The 23,381-nt window shown below is 46.6% G+C and overlaps 1 protein-coding gene across 1 annotated transcript in view; it reads right to left on the bottom strand.

The window, feature by feature from the left end:
• The window catches only part of LOC121002307 (ATP-dependent translocase ABCB1-like), a 308,011-nt gene that overhangs the window by 271,965 nt on the left and 12,665 nt on the right, over nucleotides 1–23,381 (bottom strand). The window contains exons 2-4 of the mRNA XM_040433708.1: nucleotides 11,980–12,061; nucleotides 11,799–11,886; nucleotides 135–198 (exon numbers count right to left, since the gene is read on the bottom strand). Of these exons, the coding sequence (XP_040289642.1) occupies nucleotides 135–198; nucleotides 11,799–11,886; nucleotides 11,980–12,013 (186 nt within the window). The 5' untranslated portion in view covers nucleotides 12,014–12,061. The remainder of the gene's footprint in view (nucleotides 1–134; nucleotides 199–11,798; nucleotides 11,887–11,979; nucleotides 12,062–23,381) is intronic.

Below are 23,381 nucleotides of genomic sequence, written 5' to 3'. Positions count from 1 at the left end.
TATGCGGCTCCCAAGGAGTCACGGCCATAACCGTGGCCGTGACATAAACCCTTTCATTTTCTGAATACAGAATACCCATTTTACTGTATTAAAAAAATTTTTTTCATCAATACATAAAGATAAGAAAAACTGACCAGTTCGAGTATTCCCACCATCTCCTTAGTGAATACCTTGACATGGGAATTCTTTCTTTCTTTACTAAAATAAATTAAAATAAGAATAGTAATTATATTAACAATACAAATAAGTCATCTTCCTGATTTTATTTAGCTTCTTTATTAAAAATAAGCTAGTGATAAATATATATAAATCTATCAAACATGCTTGGCTGCTCTTTTAAGGCCACTTTCACATCTGTGCTTTCCTTTCCAGTATTGAGATCCGTCATAGGATCTCAAAACCAGGGGAAAACACTTCAGTTTTGTCCACATTCATTGTCAATGGGGACAAAACTGAACTGAATGAAACAGAGTGCACCAGAATGCATTCCGTTTCATTTCTAAGTGTTCCCATCAGGGCCAGAGTCAGCACCCGGCAAAGCATGGCAGGTGCTGGGGCCCACTCAGGTCGCTGAACAGTGGGGAATCCTGAAGAGTCGGGTCTCTTCCTGGCTTAGGAGTCCCTGCTCTGACTCCATATATGGATATGTCCATATATGGAATCATTGCTATGACCATGAAGGGGGTATCCCTGTGTATTTAAGTCAAATTAGGGTCCATTCACACGTCCGTATGTGTTTTGTGGATCCACGGATCCGTGGATACGCAAAACACGGACGTCGGCGATGTGCGTTCCGCAATTGCGGACAAGAATAGGACATGCTCTATTTTTTTCGGGATCGGAATTGCGAACCCGGGATTGCGGATCGGCAACTCCGGATCCGGACAGCACATCATGCTGCCCAATAGAAATAAATGGGTCCGCAATTCCGTTCCGCAAAATGCGGACGTGTGAATGGACCCTTACCCCCACTTTCTAATATGCTCCTGCTGGGATTTGAATGCACAATCTTCTACATTAAAGGCAAGACCTTAACCACTGAGCTATTGAGCTCAATGCTAAGCTATGCCAGAAAAACCTTATAGTAGTTTCTCATGTATTAGGTATTCCTATACAGAAGAAGTATCATTAAAAAATGTTAGCAATTGTAAAAAAATGTATGGCACAAAATAAATATGTAATTGCAAAAAAAATATATATATATATATATAAAATCATACCTCTGATATATACAGTATATATATGCATAATATGTGGGAAACTACTACTGAGGTTTTTAGCCAAAATATAGTTAGAGTAGGTTAACACGAAGTTCTATAGCTCAGTGGTTAAGGTTATTACCTTTAATGTAGAAGGCTGTGAGTTTGAATCCAAGCAGAAGCATTTAAAATAATAGAGGCTTAATGAAACTTAAATAGACACACAAACCTCTTTAATTTGTATAACTATTATTTTTTGCTGGGAAAGGTGGCAACCCTAACACTACCCCTGCTCCCCGGTGACACCCATAACTGTTTTTTATAGCTATGTCTACAGAGATGTGTGGGGGCCTATTTGAGGGAAATCTGTCTTTTTTGACAATACCATTTTGGGGTGTGTATGACTTGATCACTTTTTATTCAATTTTCTTGAGAGATAGGCCTCATGCACATGACCGTTGTGTGCATCCGTGTCCATTGTTCCGTTTTCCGGGATTTTCTGCGGACCCATTGACTTTCAATGGGTCCCTTGAAAACTCGGAAAATGCACCGTTGTTCATCCGCGATCCGTGTTTCCTGTCCGTCAAAAAAATAGGACCTGTCCTATTTTTTTGACGGACAACGGTTCACGGACCCATTCAAGTCAATGTGTCCGTGAAAAAACACGGATGCACACAAGATTGTCATCCGCGTCCGTGATCCGTGTCCGTGGCTACTTTCACACAGACGGATCCGCAGATCCATCTGCATAAAAGCTTTTTCAGATCTGAGTTTTCACTTCGTGAAAACTCAGATCCGACAGTATATTCTAACACAGAGGCGTTCCCATAGTGATGGGGACGCTTCAAGTTAGAATATACTACGAACTGTGTACATGACTGCACCCTGCTGCCTGGCAGCACCCGATCTCTTACAGGGGGCTGTGATCAGCACAATTAACCCCTCAGGTGCCGCACCTGAGGGGTTAATTGTGCGTATCATAGCCCCCTGTAAGAGATCAGGTGCTGCCAGGCAGGAGGGGGCAGACCCCCCTCCCTCCCCAGTTTTAAATTCATTGGTTTCCAGTGCGGCCCCCCTCCCTCCCCTGTATTTAATTCATTGGTGGCCAGTGCGGCCCCCCTCCCTCACTCCCCTGTATTTAATTCATTGGTGGCCAGTGCGGCCCCCCCTCCCTCCCCAGTATTTAATTCATTGTTGGCCATTGCGGCCTTCGCTCTCCCCCCCTTCTAATTAAAATCCCCCCCATCATTGGTGGCAGCCGAGAGTTCCGATCCGAGTCCCAGTTTAATCGTTGGGACTCCGATTGGCAACCATGGCAACCAGGACGCTACTGCAGTCCTGGCTGCCATGGTTACTTAGCAATTTTAGAAGCATTATACTTACCTGCGATGTCTGTGACCGGCCGGGCGCTCCTCCTACTGGTAAGTGACAGGTCTGTGCTATAAGCAATGCGCCGCACAGACCTTTCACTTACCAGTAGGAGGAGCGCCCGGCCATTCACAGACAGCACAGGTAAGTATAATGCTTCTAAAATTGCTAAGTAACCATGTCAGCCAGGACTGCAGTAGCGTCCTATTTGCCATGGTTACCGATCGGAGTCCCAGCGATTAAACTGGGATTCCGATCGGAACTCTCCGCTGCCACCAATGATGGGGGGGATTTTAATTAGGAGGGGGGGAGAGGGGAGGCCGCACTGGCCACCAATGAATTAAATACTGTGGAGGGAGGGAGGGGGGCCGCATTGGCCACCAAAGAATGTAATACAGGGGAGGGAGGGAGGGGGGCCGCACTGGCCAACAATGAATTTAAAACTGGGGAGGGATGGGGGTCTGCCCCCTCCTGCCTGGCAGCACCTGATCTCTTACAGGGGGCTATGATACGCACAATTATCCCCTCAGGTGTGGCACCTGAGGGGTTAATTGTGCGGATCACAGTCCCCTGTAAGAGATCAGGTGCTGCCAGGCAGCAGGGGGCAGTCATGTACACAGTTCTTAGTATATTCTAACTTGAAGTGTCCCCATCACTATGGGAACGCCTCTGTGTTAGAATATACTGTCAGATCTGAGTTTTCACGATATAACTCAAATCCGATGGTATATTCTAACATAGAGGCGTTCCCATGGTGATGGGAACGCTTCAAGTTAAAATATACCATCGGATTGGAGAAAACTCAGATCCGATGGTATAATAGGAACTTTACATTGAAAGTCAATGGGGGACGGATCCGTTTGCAATTGCACCATATTGTGTCAATGTCAAACGGACCCGTCCCCATTGACTTGCATTGTAAGTCAAGACGGATCCGTTTGGCTCCGCACGGCCAGGCGGACACCAAAATGACTTTTTTTTTTTACTTTCTTTCATGTCCGTGGATCCTCCAAAAATCAAGGAAGACCCACGGAAGAAAAAACAGACACGGATCACAGAACTACATTACCCGTTTTTGCGGACCAGAAAAAAAAACGGTCGTGTGCATGAGGCCATAAAGTGATGAAAAAAATGGCAAATCAGACTTTTTTTTATTATTGTTACATCCTTCACTAACTTTTTTTAATATTTTAATAGTATGGGTGTTTTTGCATGCGACGATGCCCATAATGTTATTTATTTTGTTTATTTTGATTTTAGGGAAAGTGGGGTGATTTAACTTTTTCAGGTTTTTTTCAAAACTTTTTTTTTTACTTTTTTTATTACTTTTCATCAGATTGCAACTTATACATAATAATGGAAATTGCTCAATTTTTCTGCATAGAAATCACTATATAACAGTTTAGTGCTGCCGCCTAGTGGCCTGAACTGGGATATACTAATAATGAGCCTGGAAGCCTAGTACAGGCTGCGGCTCATTTTTAGAACAGGGTGTTTTTCCCCGATCCCTGCTGAGGAAAGGCGTGACTGAGCAAGAAGCCTGCGCTTCAGTTTTGTAACACTCAGATGCCTTGGTGGCATTTGACAAATTCCACAAGGGGGCCCACTGAGATTTTTCGCCCAAGGGCCCACATGAACCTGGAGCCGGCCCTGGTTCCCATGATGCACATAAAAGCGCTGCAAGCAGTGTTTTTGAATACGTTATGGGATATGAAGAAGACGGATCCGGCATGAACACAATGTAAGTCAATGGTGCCAAATATGTTTTCTTGGACACAAAAGAAAACCGATCCAGTGGCCATTGACTTACAATGGTTTTAGCAGTAGTGCAGGAGGTTGCTGATCCCTGATCTATATAGATCAGTGGTGCCCAACCATTTTTCGTCTGAGGGCCGCACTAGACTTGGTATAAATTTTGCGGGCCAGAACCAGGTAGCTTTGCCAGAAAGAAATGCAAACGCTGTGAGGGGACACTTGTGAGCATTACTACTGTGAAGAGGGCACATATCTGGCATAACTACCGTGAGGGGGCACATACAGTATCTGGGCATAACTACTGTGAGGAGGGCACATATCAGGGTATAACTACTGTGAGGAGGGCACATATCAGGGTATAACTACTGTGAGCTGTGAGGAGGGTACATATCAGGGCATAACTACTGTGAGGGGGCACAAGTGAGCATTACTACTGTGAAGAGGGCACATATCTGGCATAACTACTGTGAGGGGGCACATATCTGGGCATAACTACTGTGAGGAGGGCACATATCTGGGCATAACTACTGTGAGGAGGGCACATATCAGGGCATAACTACTGTGAGGAGGGTACATATCAGGGTATAACTACTGTGAGCTGTGAGGAGGGTACATATCAGGGCATAACTACTGTGAGGGGGCACGAGTGAGCATTACTACTGTGAAGAGGGCATATATCTTGCATAACTACTGTGAGGGGGCACATATCTGGGCATAACTACTGTGAGGAGGGCACATATCAGGGCATAACTACTGTGAGGAGGGCACATATCAGCACATAACTACTGTGAGGAGGGCACATTCATATCAGGGCATAACTACTGTGAAGAGGGCACATATCTGGGCATAACTACTGTAAGGGGGCACATATCTGGGCATAACTACTGTGAAGGGGCATGTGTGAGCATTACATCTGTGAAGAGGGCACATATCTTGGCATTATTACTGTGAGGGGGCACATATCTGGTCATAACTACTGTGAGGGGGCATGTGTGAGCATTAAGTCTGTGAAGAGGGCACATATCTTGGCATTATTACTGTGAGGGGACATGTGATGTATACATGTGTGTAATGTATGTAGTGCAGTATGTGATGATCACACACTGCACTACATACATTACACACATGTATACATCACATACTGCGCTGTCACCTTCTTCTGCAGGTCTACCTTGATATCTGGTCTTTAGGCTTCAGTCAGATCCTCCACCGCCATGCTTGCGCCGTGTGCCCGACACCACCAGGAACTGGCCCCTCCTCCTTTCATCTCCCGCCGGCTTCTCCTACAGCAGGGCGCTCTATCGCTCCAGTGCCCGCCCAATCTTAACAATCAGGGGCGTAGCTAGAAATGACTGGCCCCCCTTCAGTGTCCTCCACAGATCCCCCCTTCAGTGTCCTCCACAGATCCCCCCTTCAGTGTCCTCCACGGATCCCCCCTTCAGTGTCCTCCACAGATCCCTCCCCTTCAGTGTCCTCCACAGATCCCTCCCCCTTCAGTGTCCTCCACAGATCCCTCCCCCTTCAGTGTCCTCCACAGATCCCTCCCCCTTCAGTGTCCTCCACAGATCCCCCCTTCAGTGTCCTCCACAGATCCCCCCCTTCAGTGTCCTCCACAGATCCCCCCTTCAGTGTCCTCCACAGATCCCACCCTTCAGTGTCCTCCACAGATCCCCCTTCAGTGTCCTCCACAGATCCCCCCCTTCAGTGTCCTCCACAGATCCCCCCTTCAGTGCCCTCCACAGATCCCCCTTTCAGTGTCCTCCACAGATTCCCCCCTTTCAGTGTCCTCCACAGATCCCCCCCTTCAGTGTCCTCCACAGATCCCCCCCTTTCAGTGTCCTCCACAGATCCCCCCCTTCAGTGTCCTCCACAGATCCCCCTTCAGTGTCCTCCACAGAGCCCCCCCTTCAGTGTCCTCCACAGATCCCCCCCTTCAGTGTCCTCCACAGATCCCCCCTTCAGTGTCCTCTACAGGTCCCCCCTTCAGTGTCCTCCACAGATCCCCCCCTTCAGTGTCCTCCACAGATCCCCCCCTTCAGTGTCCTGCACAGATCCCCCCCTTCAGTGTCCTCCACAGATCCCACCCTTCAGTGTCCTCCACAGATCCCCCTTCAGTGTCCTCCACAGATCCCCCTTCAGTGTCCTCCACAGATCCCCCCCTTCAGTGTCCTCCACAGATCCCCCCCCTTCAGTGTCCTCCACAGATCCCCCCTTCAGTGTCCTCCACAGATCCCCCCCTTCAGTGTCCTCCACAGATCCCCCCCTTCAGTGTCCTCCACAGATCCCCCCCTTTCAGTGTCCTCCACAGATTCCCCCCTTCAGTGTCCTCCACAGATCCCCCCTTCAGTGTCCTCCACAGATCCCCCCCTTCAGTGTCCTCCACAGATCCCCCCCTTCAGTGTCCTCCACAGATCCCCCCTTCAGTGTCCTCCACAGGTCCCCCCCTTCAGTGTCCTCCACAGATCCCTCCCCTTCAGTGTCCTCCACAGATCCCTCCCCCTTCAGTGTCCTCCACAGATCCCTCCCCCTTCAGTGTCCTCCACAGATCCCTCCCCCTTCAGTGTCCTCCACAGATCCCCCCTTCAGTGTCCTCCACAGATCCCCCCCTTCAGTGTCCTCCACAGATCCCCCCTTCAGTGTCCTCCACAGATCCCACCCTTCAGTGTCCTCCACAGATCCCCCTTCAGTGTCCTCCACAGATCCCCCCCTTCAGTGTCCTCCACAGATCCCCCCTTCAGTGCCCTCCACAGATCCCCCTTTCAGTGTCCTCCACAGATCCCCCCCTTTCAGTGTCCTCCACAGATCCCCCCCTTCAGTGTCCTCCACAGATCCCCCCCTTTCAGTGTCCTCCACAGATCCCCCCCTTCAGTGTCCTCCACAGATCCCCCTTCAGTGTCCTCCACAGATCCCCCCCTTCAGTGTCCTCCACAGATCCCCCCCTTCAGTGTCCTCCACAGATCCCCCCTTCAGTGTCCTCTACAGGTCCCCCCTTCAGTGTCCTCCACAGATCCCCCCCTTCAGTGTCCTCCACAGATCCCCCCCTTCAGTGTCCTGCACAGATCCCCCCCTTCAGTGTCCTCCACAGATCCCACCCTTCAGTGTCCTCCACAGATCCCCCTTCAGTGTCCTCCACAGATCCCCCCCTTCAGTGTCCTCCACAGATCCCCCCCTTCAGTGTCCTCCACAGATCCCCCCCTTCAGTCTCCTCCACAGATCCCCCCCTTTCAGTGTCCTCCACAGATCCCCCCCTTCAGTGTCCTCCACAGATCCCCCCCTTTCAGTGTCCTCCACAGATCCCCCCTTCAGTGTCCTCCACAGATCCCCCCTTCAGTGCCCTCCACAGATCCCCCTTTCAGTGTCCTCCACAGATCCCCCCCTTTTAGTGTCCTCCACAGATCCCCCCCCTTCAGTGTCCTCCACAGATCCCCCCCTTTCAGTGTCCTCCACAGATCCCCCCCTTCAGTGTCCTCCACAGATCCCCCTTCAGTGTCCTCCACAGATCCCCCCCTTCAGTGTCCTCCACAGATCCCCCCTTCAGTGTCCTCCACAGATCCCCCCTTCAGTGTCCTCCACAGATCCCTCCCCTTCAGTGTCCTCCACAGATCCCTCCCCCTTCAGTGTCCTCCACAGATCCCTCCCCCTTCAGTGTCCTCCACAGATCCCTCCCCCTTCAGTGTCCTCCACAGATCCCCCCTTCAGTGTCCTCCACAGATCCCCCCCTTCAGTGTCCTCCACAGATCCCCCCTTCAGTGTCCTCCACAGATCCCACCCTTCAGTGTCCTCCACAGATCCCCCTTCAGTGTCCTCCACAGATCCCCCCCTTCAGTGTCCTCCATAGATCCCCCCTTAAGTGCCCTCCACAGATCCCCCTTTCAGTGTCCTCCACAGATCCCCCCCTTTCAGTGTCCTCCACAGATCCCCCCCTTCAGTGTCCTGCACAGATCCCCCCCCTTCAGTGTCCTCCACAGATCCCCCCCTTCAGTGTCCTCCATAGATCCCCCCTTAAGTGCCCTCCACAGATCCCCCTTTCAGTGTCCTCCACAGATCCCCCCCTTCAGTGTCCTCCACAGATCCCCCCCTTTCAGTGTCCTCCACAGATCCCCCCCTTCAGTGTCCTCCACAGATCCCCCTTCAGTGTCCTCCACAGATCCCCCCCTTCAGTGTCCTCCACAGATCCCCCCCCTTCAGTGTCCTCCACAGATCCCCCCTTCAGTGTCCTCTACAGGTCCCCCCCTTCAGTGTCCTCCACAGATCCCCCCCTTCAGTGTCCTCCACAGATCCCCCCCTTCAGTGTCCTGCACAGATCCCCCCCCTTCAGTGTCCTCCACAGATCCCCCCCTTCAGTGTCCTCCACAGATCCCACCCTTCAGTGTCCTCCACAGATCCCCCTTCAGTGTCCTCCACAGATCCCCCCCTTCAGTGTCCTCCACAGATCCCCCCCCTTCAGTGTCCTCCACAGATCCCCCCTTCAGTGTCCTCCACAGATCCCCCCCTTCAGTGTCCTCCACAGATCCCCCCCTTCAGTGTCCTCCACAGATCCCCCCCTTTCAGTGTCCTCCACAGATTCCCCCCTTCAGTGTCCTCCACAGATCCCCCCTTCAGTGTCCTCCACAGATCCCCCCCTTCAGTGTCCTCCACAGATCCCCCCCTTCAGTGTCCTCCACAGATCCCCCCTTCAGTGTCCTCCACAGGTCCCCCCCTTCAGTGTCCTCCACAGGTCCCCCCCTTCAGTGTCCTCCACAGATCCCCCCTTCAGTGTCCTCCACAGATCCCCCCTTCAGTGTCCTGCACAGATCCCCCCCTTTCAGTGTCCTCCACAGATCCCCCCCTTCAGTGTCCTCCACAGATCCCCCTTTCAGTGTCCTCTACAGGTCCCCCCCTTCAGTGTCCTCCACAGATCCCCCCCTTCAGTGTCCTCCACAGATCCCCCCTTCAGTGTCCTGCACAGATCCCCCCTTCAGTGTCCTCCACAGATCCCCCCCTTCAGTGTCCTCCACAGATCCCACCCTTCAGTGTCCTCCACAGATCCCCCTTCAGTGTCCTCCACAGATCCCCCCCTTCAGTGTCCTCCACAGATCCCCCCCTTCAGTGCCCTCCACAGATCCCCCCTTCAGTGTCCTCCACAGATCCCCCCCCTTTCAGTGTCCTCCACAGATCCCCCCCTTCAGTGTCCTCCACAGATCCCCCCCCTTTCAGTGTCCTCCACAGATCCCCCATTCAGTGTCCTCCACAGATCCCCCCTTCAGTGTCCTCCACAGATCCCCCCCTTCAGTGTCCTCCACAGATTCCCCCCTTCAGTGTCCTCCACAGGTCCCCCCCTTCAGTGTCCTCCACAGATCCCCCCTTCAGTGTCCTCCACAGATCCCCCCTTCAGTGTCCTGCACAGATCCCCCCCTTTCAGTGTCCTCCAAAGAACCCCCCCCTTCAGTGTCCTCCACAGATATGCCCCCCACCCAGAGCCAATTTCTAGCTAATTTATTCACTGGACTTGCCTCTGCGAAATTGAAGAGAAGAGCCGTAATCTCGCACAGGTGCACTGGCAGAGGCCAGGAAGACGGTGCATGCGCACTTCGATGCCTCTGCCAGTGCGCCTGTGCCAGATTACGGCCCTTTTCTTCAATTTCACAGAGGCAAGTGCAGTGAATAAATTAGCTAGGAGGCGGCGCTGGGCGGGGAGATTGCAGGCACAGGCAGCATCGCTTTGCTGCCTGTGCCGTTCGCAGCGCGCCCTGCGCTGATAAAGTCCGGTCGCTGCGCGGCCCGCATGACACGGCTTCGCAGGCCGCATTTGGCCCGCGGGCCGTAGGTTGGGCATCACTGATATAGATAGACAGAGAGATAGATAGATACATGACAGATATAATACACTGCTCAAAAAAATAAAGGGAACACAAAAATAACACATCCTAGATCTGAATTAATTAAATATTCTTCTGAAATACTTTGTTCTTTACATAGTTCAATGTGCTGACAACAAAATCACACAAAAATAAAAAAATGGAAATCAAATCTTTCAACCCATGGAGGTCTGGATTTGGAGTCACACTCAAAATTAAAGTGGAAAAACACACTACAGGCTGATCCAACTTTGATGTAATGTCCTTAAAACAAGTCAAAATGAGGCTCAGTAGTGTGTGTGGCCTCCACGTGCCTGTATGACCTCCCTACAACGCCTGTGCATGCTCCTGATGAGGTGGCAGACGGTCTCCTGAGGCATCTCCTCCCAGACCTGGACTAAAGCATCTGCCAACTCCTGGACAGTCTGTGGTGCAACGTGACGTTGGTGGATAGAGCGAGACATGATGTCCCAGATGTGCTCAATTGGATTCAGGTCTGGGGAACGGGCGGGCCAGTCCATAGCATGCCTTCGTCTTGCAGGAACTGCTGACACACTCCAGCCACATGAGGTCTATCATTGTCTTGCATTAGGAGGAACCCAGGGCCAACCGCACCAGCATATGGTCTCACAAGGGGTCTGAGGATCTCATCTCGGTACCTAATGGCAGTCAGGCTACCTCTGGCGAGCACATGGAGGGCTGTGCGGCCCTCCAAAGAAATGCCACCGCACACCATTACTGACCCAATGCCAAACCGGTCATGCTGGAGGATGTTGCAGGCAGCAGAACGTTCTCCACGGCGTCTCAAGACTCTGTCACGTCTGTCACATGTGCTCAGTGTGAACCTGCTTTCATCTGTGAAGAGCACAGGGCGCCAGTGGCGAATTTGCCAATCTTGGTGTTCTCTGGCAAATGCCAAACGTCCTGCACGGTGTTGGGCTGTAAGCACAACCCCCACCTGTGGATGTCGGGCCCTCATATCACCCTCATGGAGTCTGTTTCTGACCGTTTGAGCAGACACATGCACATTTATGGCCTGCTGGAGGTCATTTTGCAGGGCTCTGGCAGTGCTCCTCCTGTTCCTCCTTGCACAAAGGCGGAGGTAGCGGTCCTGCTGCTGGGTTGTTGCCCTCCTACGGCCTCCTCCACGTCTCCTGATGTACTGGCCTGTCTCCTGGTAGCGCCTCCATGCTCTGGACACTACGCTGACAGACACAGCAAACCTTCTTGCCACAGCTCGCATTGATGTGCCATCCTGGATAAGCTGCACTACCTGAGCCACTTGTGTGGGTTGTAGACTCCGTCTCATGCTACCACTAGAGTGAAAGCACCGCCAGCATTCAAAAGTGACCAAAACATCAGCCAGGAAGCATAGGAACTGAGAAGTGGTCTGTGGTCACAACCTGCAGAACCACTCCTTTATTGGGGGTGTCTTGCTAATTGCCTATAATTTCCACCTGTTGTCTATCCCATTTGCACAACAGCATGTGAAATTGATTGTCACTCAGTGCTGCTTCCTAAGTGGACAGTTTGATTTCACAGAAGTGTGTTTGACTTGAAGTTACATTGTGTTGTTTAAGTGTTCCCTTTATTTTTTTGAGCAGTGTATATATACAGTATATATATATATGTGTTTTACCTTTCAGAAGCATCACTATTTTTTATCTTCCCATTTATCTTCTCATTACACTGATGATCAGAGATGTTAATATAATCAGTAGCTTTTCCTGTGGGTTATAAATGCATGAGATGAGATACAAATTAGATACAAAAATCCCAGAAAGTAAATATGACTAGGAAAGAAAAGTCAGAAAACGTACCAGTTTTAGATGCAGCTGTTTGAGTTTGGCCCATTCTAATGAAATGATTCAATCAGGTTTAAACGTGGAAAAATTGAGATGACTGCAAGACATAGGAAAACCAATTCATATAAGTACAGTAACTAAGGCACTGATTAAGAATGCTTTCTACTAGAGATGAACAAATTGATACTAAACTAATCAGATTTGTCACTAATTTCACCAAAATTCTATTTCCAAACAAATTCAAAGTTTTGCAGATTCTCTGTGGATTTAATCATGCAAAATGGCACACACCATTTTACATTACAAATTCAGTACACTACTGAGGGAAACAGGGAAGATGAAGGAAGAAGATGGAGGATCGCATGACGTTGGCCAGGACCCTGGCCAGCAGGATAGCCCACAATGCTTTGCAGTCAGCCAATCAGGAGGGAGGATGCCGGCTTGTCTGTCAGGCTCTAGGCTAGTTCTGAAGCACACACCCCATTGTGCCATCAACCACAGATGGGGCAAGACATGTCTGTCCTATCTGCAACAGACATACAAGAAGCTAGCCATATGAGGGGTTTCAGGGACAGGTTAGGGATTATGAAGAAGATATGATTAGTTAGGTAAATTGAATTACTAGGTAAAAAATAAAGTTTTAACATTAGGGACAGTATAGCAGCAGTTTGTGTACTGTGTGCCTTAGGCCCCTTGCAGACGAGCGTTTGTCATGCTGCTCCTGGCCTGAACTCCCAGTGCTGTCGGGGGTCACATAGCATTATATTGATTTATGATGCTATGTAACCCTTAGGCCTCTTTCACACGGGCATCATGGATTTGGGCCGGATAAGATGCGGGTGCGTCGCAGGAAAATGCGTGATTTATCTGCGCAAGTTGAATGCGTTTTTGAATGCGTTTTGCACGCATGTGAGAAAAATCGGCATGTTTGGTACCCAAACCCAAACCCGGGCTTCTTCACAGTTCGGGTTTGGGTTAGGTGTTCTGTAGATTTTATTATTTTCCCTTATAACATGGTTATAAGGGAAAATAATAGCATTCTTAATACAGAATGCTTAGTAAAATAGTGATGGAGGGGTAAAAAAAACAACAGAAATTTAAACTCACCTTAATTCACTTGTTTGCGCAGCCCGGCTTCTCTTCTTTCTTCTTCTTTGAGGTAAAGGACCTGTGGTGACGTCACTGCGCTCATCACATGGTCCGTCACATGATCCATCACGATGGACCATGTGATGTGATGAGCGTAGTGACGTCACCACAGGTCCTTTTCCTCCTGGACAGCAAAGAAGAACACAGAAGAGAAGCTGGGCTGTGTGAACAAGTGGATGAGGTGAGTTAAATTATTTAATTTTTAATTTTTATTTTAACCCCTCCAGCCCTATTTTACTAAGTATTCTGTACTAAGAATACTATTATTTTCCTTTATAACCATGTTATAAGGGAAAATAATAATGATCGTGTCCCCATCCCGATTATCTCCTAGCAACTATGCGTGAAAATCGCACCGCATCTGCACTTGCTTGCGGATGCTTGCGATTTTCATGCAGCCTCCTTCACTTCTATGGGGCCGGCGTATCGTGAAAAACTCACAAAATAGAGCATGCTGTGATTTTCACGCAATGCACAAGTGATGCGTGAAAATCACTGCTCATGTGCACAGCCCCATAGAAATGAATGGATCCGGATTCAGTGCGGGTGCAATGCGTTCACCTCATGCATTGCACCCGTGTGGAAATCTCGCCCGTGTGAAAGGGGCCTTACAGTTCTGGAATGTATTGGATAACACTGACATAATGCTGCAAGGGGCCTTACAGTCAGGGCTGCTGGAGCTGTACATTACTTCATGTGCTGCACTGCACAAGACGAGACACCTGAGCTTTTAAAGAGACAGAACTCTTTTTTTCTAACAGAGCAGAAGAATGGAAATATAATGTGAACCCGGCCTAACATATTAATATACACACACAGACCATACAAACAAAATGCTGATGAATTCCACCAGTAACACATGAATTGTATACACATGGAACATAGGAGCCAGTCACATTCTTAGTATATATACACTATGCTCAAAGTAATATGCTGCCAAATCACCACATTAAATGTATAGTATGCAGCATACACACAGAAAAGGTTGAGATAGTACGCCAGTGTCATTTTATGGTATATGTACACAAAATGTAGGCACCATCAGGAGTGCACTGCAAGCTCAAAAAGGACATGGAAAAAAACCCTAAAAGTAGCCTTATGTTGTAGGCAAATCCAAACTGAAAGAAGCCAGGGCAAGGCAAGTAGGCAGGGACAACAGAAGTAGACAAGGGCTAGAAATACCTTAGTGCAACACAAAATACCACCCCAGCAGAACCAAATACCACAGTGCAGCAGAAAATACTTCGGCCCCCACTGTAGTATTCAACTGTGTCCCTGTCCTGAGGAAGGCTATACCATTGAACTCAGGAGGGCAACTGTGACGAACAGTGTGGTCTTGAGGGGGGGTTCAGGAAGCTCCTTGGGCATCATCCCACTGGGAGATTTCCCTGTAGTGTCTAAGGCTAGTCCATCCCTGGGAGCTATACAGTGGAGAATAACCCCAGCGACAAGTGGGGTGGACAGTTAGTTAGGATACTTCCACATTGTCAGGTTTCCTGATGCAGCATTGGATGCCAAAGTCAGGAACAGATTAACCCTTTCATGACCAAGGTTCATTGATGCCCCAGTGTCCAGGTCAAAATTTACAAATCTGACAGCGTCACTTTATGTGGTAATAGCTTTGGAACACTTTTATTTATCCAAGCCATTCTGAGATTGTTTTCTTGTGACACATTGTACTTCATGATAGTCATAAATTTGAGTCAATATATTTCACCTTTATTTATGAAAAAATCCCAAATTTACCAAAAATTTAGAAAAATTCACAATTTTCAAAATTTCTATTTCTCTGCTTCTAAAACCGAAAGTCCTACCTAATAAAATATTTATTACTTAACATGTCTTAATATGTCTACTTCATGTTGGCATCATTTTAGAAATGTCATTTTATTTTTTTAGGACGTTAGAAGGCTTAGAAGTTTAGAAGCAATTCTTAAAATTTTTAAGAAAATTTCCAAAACCCAATTTTTAAGGACCAGTTCAGGTCTGAAATCACTTTGTGGGGCTTACAAAGTGGAAACCCCCCATAAATGACCCCATTGTAGAAACTACACCCCTCAAGTTACTCAAAACTGATTTTACAAACTTTGTTAACCCTTTAGGTGTTCCACAAGAATTAAAGGAAAATGGAGATGAAATTTCAAAATTTCACTTTTTTGGCAGATTTTCCATTTTATTACATTTTTTTCTTTAACACATTGATGGTTAACAGCCAAACAAAACTCAATATTTATTACCCTGATTCCGCGGTTTACAGAAACACCCCACATGTGGTCGTAAACTGATGTAAGGGCGCACGGCAGGGTGCAGAAGAAAAGGAGCGCCGTATGGTTTTTGGAAGGCAGATTTTGCTGGACTGGTTTTAGATGCCATGTCCCATTTAAAGCCCCCCTGATGCACCCATACAGTAGAAATTCCCAAAAAGTGACCCTATTTTGGAAACTAGGGGATAAGGTGCCAGTTTTATTGGTACTATTTTGGGGTACATATGATTTTTAATTGCTCTATATTACGTTTTTTGTGAGGCAAGGTAACTGAAAAATGGCTGTTTTGCCACGTTTTTTTTTTTTTACAAGATTCATCTGACAGGGTAGATCATGTGCTATTTTTATAGAGCAGGTTGTTACGGATGCAATGATATCAAATATGTTTACTTTCTTTGTTTGTTACAGTTTTACATAAAAAAGCATTTTTGAAAAAGAAATTATGTTTTTGTGTGTCCATTTTCTGAACGCTATATGTTTTTTTTATTTTTCTGCCGACCGTTTATTTATTTATTTATTTTTACAGCGTTCATCTGAGGGGTTAGGTCATGTGACAGTTTTATAGAGCAGATCGTTACGGACGTGGCAATACCTAATATGTATACTTTTTCTTATTTATTTAAGTTTTACACAATAATAGCATTTATGAACCAAAAAATTATGTTTTAGTGTCTCCATAGTCTGAAAGCCATAGCTTTTTTATTTTTTGGGAGATTGTCTTAAATAGGATATCATTTTTTGCGGGATGAGGTGATGGTTTGATTGGTACTATTTTGGGGGTTAGAAGGCTGCATGAATATGGATGGGGGGGAACTGCATCAGGGGCAAGCGGGGATGGGGGGGTTGGAGGCGCACAGGAAGGGGGCACAGATCGGGGGGCACGAGGACACTACCTGATTTCAGGCTCTGATCTGCAGAGTGCAGATCAGAGAGTGCAGATCAGAGCCTGAAACAGGCATTTTTCCATTGCCTAGATCCGGTATGGTTAGTCTGCATAGACTAACCAATCGGATTGATTGCCGGCAAGGGACCACTCTGGTCCCTTGCTGGCATTACTGCACTGTATGCTGTCCGTGACAGCAGCAGTGCAGGGGCAGAAGCTTTAATCCAAGCGTTTTGCAGCGCTTGGATTAAAGAGCTGCCTGACGTCTATACACGTGCTATCTACACGGGGCATGTGCAAATAGCACGTATATAGACGGATTGCAGTCGGGAAGGGGTTAAAAAAGTTGAGAAGATATAAAGGATAGATACTACTTCTCCACATTTTTCAATTACGGGTTTTGACTTCCAAACCTGCATCAGGAAACATGATCATGTTCCATGCTCTAATGGATACAGGGTTATTACAGTTTGTTTTTTTCTCACTTAGAGGCAATTAGGTGTTGTTTTGTTCCCCTCCTGTTTTACCGGGATCAAAAGATAAATTCAATGGTGACAGAGGCACTTGGGACATGATGCTGCTTACACCATAAGTGCAGACTCAAAATGTGCCATACCTATGCCAAGCTTGGCTACTGTTAGCTCTGTGTGTTTATCTCCTGTATGGCAATTTTTCTCCACATAGGCACCACGGCTATATTACAGCACGTGAAATTGCATCAACAAATCCAGTGGGAAAATAGAACTGGTCAGCAATCAGAATAAGATTGTCCTCCATCTCTTTTTTTGTGGCAGCCAGGCCACATCCACAAGCTGTACAGTGTCTTTATCATCATCACCATCATCAGTTACTACTTCAAAGACTTGTTCTCCTCTGCTCCATTTTCAATCATACATAAATTAATGTGTGGCCAGGAAGGAACTACTGTATAAAAAACTACGGTATATGGGCCCAGCAATGTGTGCAAACTGAACTCCTACCTCACCGGAAAACTGAAGATGCAGTTGCTGCCGTATCAGGTATTGACCATGTTCAGGAGAAATGTGGCTAAGCAAGCCCTCGGGATGCAACAGTCTGCATGTACATTTCTTGATCTGGAGTTTCACCTCGTTTATCCTGTACAAGCAGCCTAAAGCAGTCAATGGTTACATCATGCACAAGACCACCACAGCAGTGAGCATGTGTTATTCTGAGCTCATGAAGTGGCAGCTCATCAGGAATGCATATTCCATATTCAGTTTCTTCAAAGTGGCCACAAGCTTTGTGAATAGGGACCACAGGGTCATCACCAATGCCATCTCTCTGATATTTAAATTACAGCAAATTATCATGCTGATGCAACAAAGGGTGATGGAAAATGGACAACTTCCACATCTTGTTTGTCACCTTATAGCTGTTGGGGACCTGCATGGACAAAGTGACAAAGTTGCAATGAGGAGCTATGACTGGAAGAGGAGGAGGAGGAGTTGGTAGTGTATGGCTTAACCCCTTAAGGACACGGCCATATTTCACCTTAAGGACCAGGCCATTTTTTGCAAATCTGACCAGTGTCACTTTATGTGTGAATAACATTAAAAAGCTTTTACTTATCCAGGTTATTCTGAGACAGTTTTTTCATCACATATTGTACTTCATGACACTGGTAAAAGGGAGTAAAAAAAAAAAATCGTTTTTATTTATAAAAAAATACCAATTTTACCAAAGATTTTGAAAAATTTGCAAATTTCCAAGTTTCAATTTCTCTACTCCTATAATACATAGTAATACCTCCAAAAATAGTTATTACTTTAAATTCCCCATATGTCTTCTTCATGTTTGGATCATTTTGGGAATGCAATTGAATTTTTTGAGGATGTTACAAGGCTTAGAATTTTAGAAGCAAATTTTCTAAAACCCACTTTTTAAGGACCAGATCAGGTCTGAAGTCACTTTGTGAGGCTTACATAATAGAAACCACCCCAAAATGACCCCATTCTAGAAACTACACCCCTCAAGGTATTCAAAGCTGATTTTACAAATGTCGTTAACCCTTTAAGTGTTCCACAAGAGTTAATGGCAAATGGAGATAACATTTCAGAATTTTTTATTTATCTTTTTGGCAAATTTTCCATTTTAATCCATTTTTTCCAGTAACAAAACAAGGGTTAACAGCCAAACAAAACTCAATATTTATTGCCCTGATTCTGTAGTTTGCAGAAACACCCCATATGTGGTCGTACACTACTGTACGGGCACACGGCAGGGCGTAGAGTGAAAGGAGCGCCGTGTGGCTTTTGGAAGGCAGATTTTGCTGGACCGGTTTATTTACACCATGTCCCATTTGAAGGCCCCCTGATGCACATCTAGAGTAGTAACTCCATAAAAGTGACCCCATCTGAGAAACGACACCCCTCAAGGTATTCAAAACTGATTTTACAAACATTGTTGACCCTTTAGGTGTTCCACAAGAGTTATTGGCAAATGGAGATGAAATTTAAGAATTAAAATTTTTTGGAAAATTTTCCATTTTAATTATTTTTTTCCAGTAACAAAGCAAGGGTTAACAGCCAAACAAAACTCAATACTTATTGCCCTGATTCTGTAGTTTGCAGAAACAGCCCATATGTGGTCGTAAACCACTGTACGGGCACACGGCATGGCGTAGAGGGAATGGAGCGCCGTGTGGTTTTTGGAAGGCAGATTTTGCTGGACTGGTTTATTTACACCATGTCCCATTTGAAGCCCCCTTGATGCACCCCTAGAGTAGAAACTCCATAAAATTGACCCCATTTTGGAAACTACGGGATAAGGGGGCAGTTTTGTTGGGACTATTTTTAGGGTACATATGATTTTTGGTTGCTCTATATTACATTTTTGTGAGGCAAGGTTACCAAAAATTGAAATTCTGAAAGTTTCTGTAAACTGCAGAATCAGGGTCATAAATATTAAGTTTTGTTTGGCTGTTTACCCTTGCTTTGTTACTGGAAAAAATGGATTAAAATGGAAATTTTGGCAAAAAATAGCTGTTTTGGCACAGTTTTTATTTTATTTTTTTGACCGTGTTCATCTGAGGGGATAGGTCATGGGGAATTTTTATAGAGCCGATTCTTATGGACGCAGCCTTACCTATTATGTCTACTTTTTTAAAATTTATTTAGGTTTTACACTATATTATCCTTTTTTAAACAAAAAATAATAATTTAGTATCTCCATAGTCTAAGTCAATTTTTTTTAGTTTTTAGCTGATTGTCTCAGGTAGGGGGTTATTTTTTGCGGGAGGAGAGGACGTTTTTATTGGCACTATTTTGGGGGGGCATATGACTTTTTGATCGCTTGCTATTACACTTTTTGTGATGTAAGGTGACAAAAAAATACCTTATTTGCACCGTTTTTTTTTTTTTTTTTTTACAGTGTTCATCTGAGGGTTAGGTATTTTTATAGAGCAGATTCTTACGGACGCGACAATAACTAAGGGTACTTTCACACTAGCGTTTTTCTTTTCCGGCATAGAGTTCCGTCACAGGGGCTCTATACCGGAAAATAACTGATCAGTTTTATCCCCATGCATTCTGAATGGAGAGTAATCCGTTCAGGATGCATCAGGATGTCTTCAGTTCAGTAATTTTGACTGATCAGGCAAAAGAGAAAACCGTAGCATGCTACGGTTTTATCTCCGGCGAAAAAAACTGAAGACTTGCCTGAATGCCGGATCCGGCATTTTTTCCCATAGGAATGTATTAGTGCATTCAGAATACTGGAATGCCGGATCCGTCCTTCCGGTCTGCACATGCGCAGACTGAAAAAAAGGCGAAAAAAATAAATGCCGGAACCGTTTTGCCGGATGACACCGGAAAGACGGATCCGGCATTTCAATGCATTTTTTCGACTGATCAGGCATTTTTAAGACTGATAAGGATCCTGATCAGTCTTACTAATGCCATCAGTTGGCATACGTTTTGCCTGAGCCGGCAGGCAGTTTCGGCGACGGAACTGCTTGCCGGATCTCTCTGCCGCAAGTGTGAAAGTACCCTTATATGTCTACTTTTTTATTTATTTTAGTTTTACAAAATATCATTTTTGAAAATGTATTTTTTATTTTTGGTGTCTTAAGTCTGAGAACCATAGTTTATTTTTTTTTCGATTGTCAGTGGCTAAATAGAATAGCTAATAGAATTAAAATTGGATTAAAAAAATTGAATTAAAAAATTGAATTAAAAGAGGATTATAAATTTAGTACTCAATGGAAGTGTGGTACTCCCTGAAGCAACCGTCAATGCAGAGGCCCGGATTATCGGGGCACAAGTCACACTGAGTGGTGGTGTCCTACCGTATGCCCCTCCTGTGACACACACTCTGCACTTTTTTTGGGACCGTCCCTTCTTTCCAGTATGGGGGATCACACCTGGAAAGTGTTGGCCAGGGACGATCCGGGCGCCTCCAGTTCCCAAGGTACTCCAGCCTGCTCTTTCCCGGTCAGAAAAGATCAGGGCCTTGAGGACTGCTTCATAGAACTGGAGGAATTTCCCTGTGTTGCCAGCGCTCCGGGACAGCACAAAAGAGTTGTACAAGGCAACCTGTACCAAGTAGACCGCAACTTTTTTGTACCATGTCCTGGTCTTGCGCATGGCGTTATACAGCTTGAGGACTTGATCAGAGAGATCAACTCCTCCCATATACCGATTGCAGTCGACTATACAATCGGGCTTGAGGACCGTTGCCGCGGTACCTCGTACAGCGACAGGGGTGATGCCGTTTCTGTGGACAGTACAAGGACATCCCTCTTGTCCTTATATCTGACCAGTAACAGGTTTCCACTGGTAAAAGGGCACGGGTCGCACCCCTAGGGATAGGTACCTGGAGGGGGTGGGTAGGGAGGCCGCAGACGTATATCTGGCGGTGAGGAACTGGAACAAGGGGATACTAGTATAAAAGTTATCCACGTACAGGTGGTAACCCTTATCTAGCAGTGGGTGCATAAGGTCCCACACAAGTTTCCCGCTAACACCCAGAGTGGGGGGACGTTCTGGGGGTTTAATACGGGAATCTCGCCCCTCGTACACACAAAACTTGTAAGTGTACCCTGAGGTACTCTCACAAAGTTTGTACAGCTTCACGCCATACCTCGCCCGCTTAGAGGGAACATACTGGCGGAAAATGAGTCTCCCCTTAAACTCATCAGCCGCGATCTCTCTTCCAGGTAAATAGGCCTCCAAAAATTTGGCCACAAAGTGATCGATGACCGGCCTGATTTTGTACAGGCGGTCATAGGCAGGATCACCTTGGGGGGGACATGCTGCATTATCTGCATAATGCAGGCATTTCCGAATGGCCTCAAAACGGGAGCGTGTCATGGCCGTACTGTAAAGTGGGGTCTGGGAGAGGACGTCCCCACTCCAGTACAGCCTGACACAGTTTTTTTTTTTACTAGGCCCATGTGCAGCACGAGACCCAAAACGTCCTCATCTCGGCTGCACTGACCGGAATCCAGCCACCGGACCTAGCCAAAAAGGAGCCTGGGTGTTGAGCAATGAACTTTTGGGCGATCAAGTTTGTTTGCTCCACCATCAGATTTACAAAGTGGTCAATGAAAAAAAGACAAAAATAGTCATATTCAGTGAAGCCCACTGTGAGAATCTGGATTCCTGGTTGGCCAACAAAATCAGGATTCACAGGCTCAAAATCCTCTGGGGTACACCAGACAGGTTCACCGACAGGGGGCTCAGGTGGACTTACCTGGTGGGCAGAAAAACTAGTACGAGCCCCAGAGCTGCTGGTACTAGTGTGGACCACAGGGTCCCTGGCATGGCGGTCCCCTTGCTCCGCCTGGCAGCGTCTCCGCCGCCTTGGGGGCACACATCTCCTGCTTTTGCCATAAGGTTTCATACTGCACAGCTGCTGCTCCATAAAAAAGGGGTGTCTGGCCAAAAGGGTAGCCAGCATATCTGATATCCCTTAATAAAGGTCACCTGAGACCGAAAATGTGGGGAAATGATTAAATGGCCTTATGAATATATAATCTTTCAGAATATGAATTGCTTTGTGTTTGTGTGAACATTCTATACTATACATTGTATAGTAGTTATGCTTGGTATTGCAGCTGTGCCCCATTCACTTGAGTGGGGCTGAACTGCTCCTAGGCTACGTGATCGATGAACGTCTGAGAATCGGACACAAAATAAATTTCAAGGAATTCACTCATCGCTAAATATCTCCACTTAGTACATTCACTCCTTTAATGATCTACAGCTGGACAATCAAAATGCTGCAAAAGCACAGCCCCTTACTGCAGCTACTGCTACGTGAGTAAGAAATAAAAGACATTCGAATTTCAATATTCTGAATGGTGAGGTTCTTAGACCCCTTTCACACGGGCGAGTATTCCGCGCGGATGCGATGCGTGAGTTGAACGCATTGCACCCGCACGGAATCCCGACCCATTCATTTCTATGGGGCTGTGCACATGAGCAGTGATTTTCACGCATCACTTGTGCGTTGCGTGAAAATTGCAGCATGTTCTATATTCTGCGTTTTTCACGCAACGCAGGCCCCATAGAAGTGAATAGGGCTGCGTGAAAATCGCAAGCATCCGCAAGCAAGTGCGGATGCGGTGCGATTTTCACGCACGGTTGCTAAGAGATGATCGGGATGGAGACCCGATCATTATTATTTTCCCTTATAACATGGTTATAAGGGAAAATAATAGTATTCTGAATACAGAATGCATAGTAAAATAGGGCTGGAGGGGTTAAAAAAAATAAATAAATTAAACTCACCTTAATCCACTTGCTCGCGCAGTCGGCATCTCTTCTGTCTTCATCTGTGAGCAATAGGACCTTTGATGACGTCACTGCGTTCATCACATGGTCCATCACATGATCCATCACCATGGTGATGGATCATGTGATGAGCGTAGTGACGTCATCAAAGGTCCTATTGCTCACAGCACAGATGAAGACAGAAGGAGATGCCGGGCTGCGCGAGCAAGTGGATTAAGGTGAGTTTAATTATTTTTTTTTTTTTTTTAACCCCTCCAGCGCTATTTTACTATGCATTCTGTATTCAGAATGCTATTATTTTCCCTTATAACCATGTTATAAGGAAAAATAATACAATCTACAGAACACCGATCCCAAGCCCGAACT

The sequence above is a fragment of the Bufo bufo genome, chromosome 5, assembly GCF_905171765.1.
Source record: "Bufo bufo chromosome 5, aBufBuf1.1, whole genome shotgun sequence".
NCBI classification, from domain to species: Eukaryota; Metazoa; Chordata; class Amphibia; order Anura; family Bufonidae; genus Bufo; species Bufo bufo.
Note: the sequence above shows the minus strand (reverse complement) of the source record. Positions and strands in the feature narration are given on the sequence as shown.